We start from the raw sequence: 10,134 nt of genomic DNA on the forward strand, positions 1-10,134 counted from the left end.
GCAATTCTGCTTGCCCAATTGTCTAAGTTCAAGACCTGGTAGGAATACACGGTTTCTGTCTGGCTCGTGTGCCAAGGCCCCTGTTCTGCAGAGTGAAACATAGGATGCAGGCGATAAGGAGGAATGGGATAAATATTCCAGTTGTGTCCTGGTATAATACTGAGATTTAACAAAGGAACAAGCATGGCTGTGGGAAGCAGAAAGCATTCCTGGGTTCTGTGGTATAATAATTTATTTAGTTTCTGTCATCCGGAGCAATGATTTGTGATTGCTTTTGCCTGTGAAAGAATTCCAATTGAGGCAATGAAGTCCTTGGATTTTAAAAGCTCTGAAGTCAGAAGAAAGAAATGATCAAATACCAGAACACTGAATAGATTAAAGGGTAAAATGAATGTTTCCACCTTCTGTCTTAGAAAAGGTCCAAATTGCATTAAGTATCCCATACTCCTGAAGTTGAAATGAAATGTGAAAAAGAAACTATGAAAACAGATCTTGTGAGTGAACATTTCATGGCTTTGAGCATATTTACATATATAGACAGGAAATGTCCATATTTGATCTACAGTCTGGAAGTCATGCTGGTTTGATTGGTTTGTGTGTTAGCTTCCCAACCACATCTGATCTTTTTTATCCTCTTTCGAAAACATGGGAGGAGCAGTATGCATTTACAAAGCAGAACTACAATAGGAAGAAAAACTGCTAGCATAAATGAAGGTGGTGTATACCAGATAAATTGATTAACATCAACCCACTTGTTCCAAGCGAACACCAGTGTGTGAACAGTGCATAGCAGCAGAGCTAAATATCCCATCTTGCTCTGAAAAGAGAAGGAAAAATAGTAAGCTATTTATTTTTTTCCAGCTTGGCAAAAAGAGTACTTTCTTAAGCAAATATGGAAATCAGGAGGGGCCTCAACCAACACACCTAAGTCAAAGAAAAAAGGCCACTGGCTCTGAACTAAAATTGAAGAACTATAATTCAATAATCCAACTGTACCCCTCTATGCCCCATAACATAAAACAGATGAGGTACCTTTTTTCAAGTATTGCTATGATATTAACTAATAAACAGGAGAGATTACAGACTACAGGCTATTCCTGAAAAATGGTCTATTCGCAATATTTCAATTTACAGATGTCATCTGTATCCTAAATTACTTTATTTCTATTGTAAATTATTATGAGTTCAAAAGCAGATTTATAAATGGCTTAACTGATTATTTGCAAAGAAAAATATTAAGGTCAATTAAAATCAGAAACTCTAGTAAGTCTAGTACTATGACAAAAGCAATTACATAACTACAGGAAACTGAAGTCTTTCATCCACTTACAGTGATAAATTTGGCTTAGGATGTCTATGAAATTCAGGAGCAAAGGAAATTTTATGCTAGAGTCACTAGTAATTTTGAGTTTGTTGTTGCATAACAATCTTGATATTATTGGAAAAATTGAATTACTCATCAGTGAAGTAAAACACTGCCTTTCCAACTGCTAAGTCTACAGAATCTGATTTTCAAGTATAAAGGTTACTTGTTTATAAAACGAACACAATATAGTAGTTGTACTCTTCTGGGTTTCTTCACCATAATAATTTAATACTGAGAGCAGTCATGCACTCGGAGCAGTCATGCACTCGGAGACTCCCTCCTAGGCCTGTCCATACATATTCTCTGTACAGCTGAAAACTTTTCTTACAAATGATGTACTTCATAAAGCTGGCAGAATCTCAAATCACTAATTGTAGGAAGACATACATTTCAGATGTACTTTTCAAATTCAGATCAAATTTTCAAATGCAAGGTACTTCGTAGGTTATTGACTTTTCAGATTTTGGTGTTCAGGGACCTAATTCAACACTTGCTTAACTCTAGTGTGATCATACTGATGTCAACAGAACCACTCCCGATTATTACTGCATATGATACAGGAGAACTAGGAGCAAAACAGTTACTTAAGTGAACGAAATTAGCACGTCTGTAGCAAACTCAGGACTGGCTGGATTTGATTATGCATCTGTTCTAAGATGTCTGCTTTTCAGAATGCACCTTTTTGGAGGGGGTTATGAAGCTAATAATGCTGCAGATAGAAAACCTTTGTGTGTATTTCTTGGACTTTCCAGCCACCTGGTACTGCTCAGGCAGTAACGAATTGCCAAAACAACTCCAAGGGAGCAACAAGCAATTCTCCTTATGTAGTGTGTTGTATGGGAACAGTGTTCTCTGGTTCAATACCACCTACTCCAAATTCAGACAGGGCCTTCCTGAAACATAAGATGCCCAGAAGATGACTGAAATTCCTTCAACACTAGAGGTCTTTGACCTAAGAATAGGTTCTGAAGGGACAACTGCTGCTGATCATGAAGTCAGAAGAGCAAAAAAAGTGGTTTGGAGTTGTCTTTCTTTCCGCTTTACACCCTGAAACTGACAGCCTTTTCACCTGACAAAGTAACAAATTAAATGAACATTTCTTGCAAAGCAATTAACAAAGAGTATGCAACAAACTTTTAGATTGGTTTCACTAACTCCTCTGTGTTTGATATTTCTAACTCCTAATGGCCCTAGCTGATAACATACAGTCCTACAAACGAGGACTAATGGCATGCAATAATGACATTTAGGCATACCTGAATGTAGTGGAACTCTCTCCAGGTCAAAGAGTGACTGACAGATGGAATTGATGTTATTGCCAACAAGGCCAGCAAAGCAAGTCCCAGAATTCCGAGAGACACATAAATCTCCATTCTCCAAACATCATGTTCAATCCAGGCATTTTCTTTTTTTTGTTTGACCTGCCAAAAGAACACCATATTTAAAATGACAGACTGGCACACTTAGCTGTTTGCGTGAAATACAGCTATTTTCACCATAATATCAGGAAGTAAGCCAAGAAACACAGTATTTTTGTTTGTTTGAATGTCTTTGAATGTAACAGCTATTTACTTCTCATGACAAAGTCTACACTAGTATCTGCAGAGCAAAGGTGGTCTTTAAGTCAGAAGAATTTAGACTTCATCAGTGTCTTGGCCCAGGAGAGACTGGTTACGTTGGCCTGTGAACTGCCTTCACAGTAAGACAAAACTTATTCTTTGACAAAAAAAATTTCCCATCTATAGCTAAATACCATATCTGTGAGATTATAGCAACAGGAAATATATTAACAGCACTATTTTAGGGAGCTAATTCAGCAGTCATTCTTAATGGTGGTGTCCTGCCAGGATAGTTGTTTAGCTTATTTTTTAAAAACAACAGCTTGGTACATTCAGCTGCACGGAATATACCGGTTGGTATGGATGAGAAGTTTGCGATTTTAATAAACTGATACCAAAGTTTCTCCTAGTTATGACTACTTGCAACAGCCCTTTGATGCTGCTAGTGATGACCATGGTGTAATATGCCTCAAATATGATCATTTCTTCATCTTGAGGACTGAAATATCAAGGAAATTTCTGGCAATCCATTCAAGTCAGATTACTGGTAAGGCTGATTTCAGACTTTTCAACAGGTAGTTCGACTGTTTACAGTTCAACTGTTTGAAGCTGCTAATATCATACTGTGATTTAATAAAACTCTAGATTAGACTTTGAGGGTAATAAAAATATACATTTACAGCCTATACCTTATATTGGAATATTCCTCATACTGCAGTACTCACAGTACTCAAAGTGATATGCAAGTATTAGGAACTTTGTAGTCACAGAGGATCTTTGCAAGCCAATTATTGCCCATGACTCAGAAGTGTGATTGAAATTCTATTTTTTAACAAATTAGTGTGCATCAGCCCAATTGTGATGCCATCAGTGTTCACAAATTTGGTTTGTGGCAAATACAGATTATTGTGATTTAGTTCTACCATCCTTCATTGCTGGCTAATTGACTTTACAAAGAAGATGACTAAAAATGGTGCGTGCTCAGTTTTTGTAGATAGATTCCTCTGGTGCAGAGAAGATTAATCCACACTAAACTAATAGTATGCTACAGACTGAAATGCTCCTGTGAGGCAGGTATAATTATGTGCATTTTGCAGAAAGACAGAAAATCCCAAATGAAGAAAAATGACTTAATACACACTGGCACAGCTGTGATTATTCTTGACTCTCTATTACATGCTTTAACAATAGGTCCTGCTCCATCCCTTAACAGTGCTCTGTGGAGATCTGCTTCACGATCAAAGGAAGGCAATGGAAATGGCTTTCCCCCCTGCTCCAGACCTGCTTGAATGACCAAACCAAGGATTTTCTGAATACAGAAGGGTTGGTGTTTGTGTGCCCATCATACCTGCTGGAATGCCCAGTTCAGTAGCTTGTATCTGTACGATCTTCTCATTGGATAGCATAGGCTGTAGCAGGCGTGCATTGTAGCGAAGAAGAAACTGAGAAGTCCAAATTGCTTTCTTGATAACATCCATCTATCCAGCCACTGGGGAAACCTTTTATACTTGGTGCCAAAGTACAGCTGGAAACCAGCAGCTAATATTCCTGGTAAATATACTAGTGCTAAAAGGGTAATTGAAACCACTGGTAAAACTTTGTTTATGACAAGGATTGGAATTTTATAGAAAACATTTTCCTTTCTGGTTATAAAAGGATAGATGACATCTCTCATAGAAGTGTAAATAAATGTTAATAACAAGATCACCAATGCTATCTTCATTGGCAAGTGCCACTTGGGGAACAGACCCTGCTTGCAGTGTTGTTCTGAAGAGTGTTCAAGCTCACCAAAATGGTGTGCTTGATGTAAATTAAAAAGTGCAGCTGCTTCTGGTGGATTGGTGGCCTGCATATCCACATTCTGGAAAGGACAGAAAGGAAATAGCAAGTGAGTTCAAGAGAAGGCTGAAAACTTCAGTAATGACAATATTTGCCATCATGGCTTTTACACCATACTGCACTGAAACCATATACAAAACATACACACCATTAAAGACAACATAGCTTGAAAACATAACATTTCAAACAGCATGGCATCGAACAAGGCACTTTTAACATAGACTTCTCATTCTTCATTCATTATTTGTGGTGATTTCAAAAGAGATTTTAATTCCAGTAAGTTAACTACACCGCAAGGGAATACGTTATGTGAAGCATCATTACAGCTTCTTACGATATGAGCTACAGATTTCAAATTTCAGCTACAGACTTAATGATGTAGCCCAGATAATATGCACAATAACAGAATCCAGAGTCAAGACAATAAAATATTTCATTCAGTCACTGCTATTTTAATGACAATTAATTGGGGAAATAAGGATGTAAGTAGAAAAGTTTGGGATCCAGTATTACACCAGCTGCACATCTGTCAACTCCAGTGTCAAGTCCCATGGTCTTCTTCCTCTCCTTCACAAACGTAATAGTATCTTCTTAACTTTTACAAAACCTTGTGAAACTGAGTCACTTCAGTTTAAAAAGCTGAGTTCTCTGCTGTCAAGTAGCCATGGCTTGATTCTAGTCTCACAGAAGATCTTTGCAGAATTATCACAGACTTTAGAAGGAGCTAAGCTAATACAACATTTTAATGTAACATTATAAACTGTTTTACACTAATATAATATATTAAAGATTGTCCCATAGTTGTAGTCCATGGAAGAGGTACATGATCAGTATACATACAATATGAAAATACGTGTACCAACAGCAGGACATTGTACTTGATGCAGCAGACAGCTGACCAGGGTGGAGAACTGAAAACTGATAATGTTAGGTAATAAACATGTAAGTCCTTTAATATTCCTGTGAAATATAAGGTAAAACTGAACTAATGCTGCAGTGGCTCAGCTTTAGAATGGCTGATGTTGCAGATGTCCAGACCTCCAGAAAGTGAAATGGCACTTTCTGTTTTGAGGAAGGCAGATATTAGTAGCTTTAAAGTTGTAAGTTAGCATTCTGCTAGGATACAGATCTTCCTATCTCAGTAGTATTATCTTTCTTTATTCTTAAGAATCAAATATATTGAAACTGATTAAGGGGTCAATTCAAACAAAGTACTACTTGTAAATAATACAAGGGTAAGTAGGTGCAAGTCTTGTGTTCATCTTCAATGATACATAGGTGTTCTGTTTTAACAGAAAAATAAAAAATACACACTTCTATCTTGCTGTAAAATCCCAATTAAAAACAAGGTAGTCTGTTTCCCACCACATGTCTGACTGACTTGCCTACAGCGCTTCACATTAAAATTAAGGGGATGGTCTTCATTAGGATTTTTTAGATGAATAGCTACTACATGTCTATCTGATGATAAAAGTACATCTTTGTAATAGTGAAGGTGTAGCCTAAGTAACTTTTATTCTCTAGTCTGTGAAGTAGAGTGTAGTCTATGCATTGCAGAATCAGAAGTTGGTATAAATTACACAAACCAAGATTCACATCTGAACCAAGCTTCACCTAGAGATACCTGTTTCTTGAAGAGACACTTCGCAAAGCCCAAGTCAGTATTTCACAGCCTGTGAGACAGTTCACATTAGAATAGAAAGTTGTAGCTTGAACTACTGCGTATCAACAGTTGCAGAGGCAAATGCTGTTGGAGTGAATTTTTTTTCTGGACTTTTTTGTGTGATGTGGAAAACTTACTGACTGCGATGTGGCAATTATGAAGACGCCTCCAAAGATAGATTTTATATTCCTGTATAAAAATCACAAATTATTTCTCTAAAGCTTTGCTCATCTGGTAAAATGCAGTTAGCAACTAACTCATGTGGTTTTTAGCTGGCCCAAACTTTGTGTATTTTTTTTCATGGACTGTGATTAAATTGAATGAGGTGCTTTTTATCTCTTCATGTCAATATTGTGACAAGACTTAAGAAGTACTGATGATATGCCAGTGTGATGGGAACACTGTTTCTGGACAAAATCAAATGAAAGACTGCAATATTCTATGTGACATATTAGCTGCTTTTTTACAGAAACATTACCAAATTGCCAAGGTTTCCTGTATTTCTTCTTGGCATGATGCTCTGACCTGCATTCTGATCAATGGCATGATTATCACCTTCCCTCTTCCCCATTGCAGACACTCCCTGCAAAACAAACACAGGATGTAAAGCAGGTTTTGAAATGCCCTACTGGAACTTTGAGGCCTATTTTCCCTCAAAATGTTTTCTTCCCTCTCCCCCACCCATTTGCTGGAGAAGGTACGATAACCTAGGGAAAGGAAAGTCTGTTCTCTGAGAACAGAAAAGCTTAGCTTGTTTTTTAAATAAAGCAGAGGCTAAGAAAGGATATGAATCAACAACAAAATCACTGACGAAATTTAAGCTAAATGCCCATGTAATCAGTGGAATTAATGCATTAATTCAGGCTGAAAGCTTCTAAATTGCAACAAATAAGTTTGAAAGAGCTTACAGAAATAACATATAAAAATGGATAAGTTCATGAAACTTGCTGATGCAAGAAGCCCATGCAAATGTGTTCTTCCTAATATTTTTTAGGTTTTAGGATTTAGGTTTTGGGATTGGTCTACGTGACAGTCACTTTCTGCCTTTAGAGGTATATTCTCCCTTCAAGATTGTCAGGTAACTCCATCTGGAGCTTCACTCACGCTGTTCCAAGGTACACTGGCAATACTCATCATCCACAAGTACCAGCAGCAATGATTCTAAGCTACCGAGGACTACAAGAAATCAAAAGCCAGAAAAAAAAGAGAATGGATAAACCGAAAGAGATGTTACTGAAGACCCTAGGATAGCAGGAGAGACAGTATCTGCAAGGCTGTAAAATAACTACAAGGACTGCAGGAACCCTGCAACAAGGACTTCCCATGTGTGCATCACCCTGTCCCAGCTGCAGGAGGAGAGGCACTAGCACCATGTCACTAGAAGCTCAATGTGCGATACCACAGTGTGACTTTCTGTGACTACCTTTAAGAGAGTGAGTAGGTAGCTCTTCCATTTAACTTTCTACTGAACAGCTGAATTACTAGATATGAAACTGCTTTGCTAACTACTGATTCTTTTATATCCATAAACCTTTTGGAAAATTGTATGGACAAATCAGACTTTGACAGTTGTCTTTTTTTTATTTATTTTTTTTTTAATCCGTGTCTGATTCCTTCAGTGGATGAGTCCTACAGTCTCGTACTATCTGCTGTAAGGGTTTGCATTCTGCCAGGCCACCAGAATCCTGAAGCAGAAGTATTCTTTTCCTAAGTATTTCTCTTTGGATTTTTCCCTCCTGCTAGCAAGCTCTCCCTTTGGGCATAACCTTTCAGCCAAGTGTTGGCAGAGTAGGGTCAACAAGAGCTTCTGTCTGAAGGTCAGGCCGTTAACCCTTTCCTACACCAGCTAATGGATGGTTTGTCTATCTTGCACACAAGAAAGCATGGGCTGATGAAGGCACATTTCTATTTTTTCCCCCTATTCCTAGGGCTAGTCCTACTGATTTTATCACAAGTTTCAGTGTATCAGATTATCTTCATAAAACCTCAGCTCCTGCAGTCCCATAATTAGTTAAGAATTTCTACTTCTGTATGTTTTAATATTTCTAGCTGTTACAATGGCAAAGAATAGTTCACAAAAAGAACTCAGTATAATGTACTTACCTGGAAAAAATGATAACAAGTACAGTGAGCTCCAGGTCTATTTTTAAAAGAACTCAGAATACGAAGGGCAGTCACACTGTTTTTGAGGCCTACCCTCAGATTTTTAAAGTTTGATTTTTAAAAAAAAAAAAAAGGGATGTAAACTTATAGACTGACTTTTTACTCTTTTAGGTAGTGAGACTGACTTCTTAAAATTGTTAAAACACCTTATGCTCAGATCTGCTATGCTTTTAAATTTTTTTTCCTGTACTGATCTCTGCTGAGCTTTCAACTGTTAATATCACCAGTCTGCATGAGCTTACACAGTGATCCCAGCCACTTCATAACTCCCCTGTTCTGATGACCACACTATCTTAGGGGTCTAACAGCATATTTTAGATTGGAAAGCTCTGCATAGAAGAGCTCAACTCACCTGATTCTTATGCTGCTATCACTCTTCATTTAGAAAATTTAGAAATGAAGAGTCCAGTAATAGCTTCTAGATAAAAGTTTGTATTGATGAGGATGTAGTAAATTATATCATGATGTGAAAAAAAAAATCCACGAGCTTAAATTGCCAGTTGCTGATCCTAAAAGATGATTTATTGGTTCTTTTGGGAAACAGTGTTTAATACAATGTTAAATACAGTGTTAATGGTTTATGCAGCAGAAGACAAAATGGAAAGAAAAAAGAAAATGTGTGTGAATGAATGCATGTGCTCATCCATGGAAATATGAGTTACAGCCATGCAACTGCATGCAAGGAAACACAGATGCCGAACCATAACGGTCCCCTTGGCTTCTGATACCAGAGTCAACATTAAATTATTTCTTGTGTACACTCAATAACAAAGCACAGTAATAGTCTTGGAAAACCCTAAATAGAAGACACTTATAATTCTATTATATTATATATATTCCAGTGTCTTATGAATTGCCAGAAAGGCGTTATCTATAGCATATGTCTGTTTAGAATACAAGTGAAAAATTTAGGAGTCCTGTGAGAGACAGAAACTGATCAGTTACAGCTCCATCTAAGTCACAACTGTTACGAAAGAGAACAGTTGTAGTAATGTCCATCCTCAGTGCACAGCCCTTCTGCTCTGGGAGGCAGCTGAGAATGAGGATGGAGGATGTCCAGCTGTAGAAAGCCAAGCTTCCAGCCCTCTGAGTACCTTACTGCATTTTGTAGCGAGAAAACAGGCTCACGGTAATGCTGACCCAACAGGGATCCACCCTGCGCAGACACTACCCCGAGAAAACGTCAGCCAATGTCAATGAGAGGTTTTCCTGAGTAAGGGGTTTCAGGGCTGTCTCCACGAAAAAAATAAAAATGGCTAAAATAAACAAGCTGTGATAATAACGGTGGAAGAGGCACGGGACAGTGGCGACACATCTCCCCTTTGGCACCGTCGGGAAATGCCAGGGTGAGCGCGTTCGGGATAACTGAAGCGCCTGCTGCATCGTGCAGAGCGGTGTGAGCGCTCGGGACACGAGTAAATAACTTTCCCTGCTCTTCAAAAGTTCTGCTGAGCTCTTGGAAAACCTCATCAGAACCCGGGGGCTGGAGCAGGAGCGCGTCGCTCGGCGCTTCTCCTCGGTTGGACGCGCCCGGGGCGCACCGC

At 38.3% G+C, this 10,134-nt stretch overlaps 1 protein-coding gene across 1 annotated transcript; it reads right to left on the reverse strand.

Moving 5' to 3' along the window:
- Positions 1–220: 220 nt before the first annotated feature.
- Positions 221–7,004, reverse strand: STEAP1 (six transmembrane epithelial antigen of the prostate 1). Its single transcript, XM_010077213.1, has 4 exons — positions 6,906–7,004; positions 4,274–4,786; positions 2,623–2,787; positions 221–817 (listed from the first exon to the last, which is right to left on the reverse strand). The coding sequence occupies exons 1-4, from the start codon at positions 6,996–6,998 to the stop codon at positions 560–562; spliced, it is 1,029 nt and encodes a 342-aa protein (XP_010075515.1). The 5' UTR covers positions 6,999–7,004; the 3' UTR covers positions 221–559.
- Positions 7,005–10,134: the final 3,130 nt, after the last annotated feature.

Source organism: Pterocles gutturalis, unplaced genomic scaffold (genome assembly GCF_000699245.1).
Source record: "Pterocles gutturalis isolate BGI_N339 unplaced genomic scaffold, ASM69924v1 scaffold26138, whole genome shotgun sequence".
Taxonomy (NCBI): Eukaryota; Metazoa; Chordata; class Aves; order Pterocliformes; family Pteroclidae; genus Pterocles; species Pterocles gutturalis.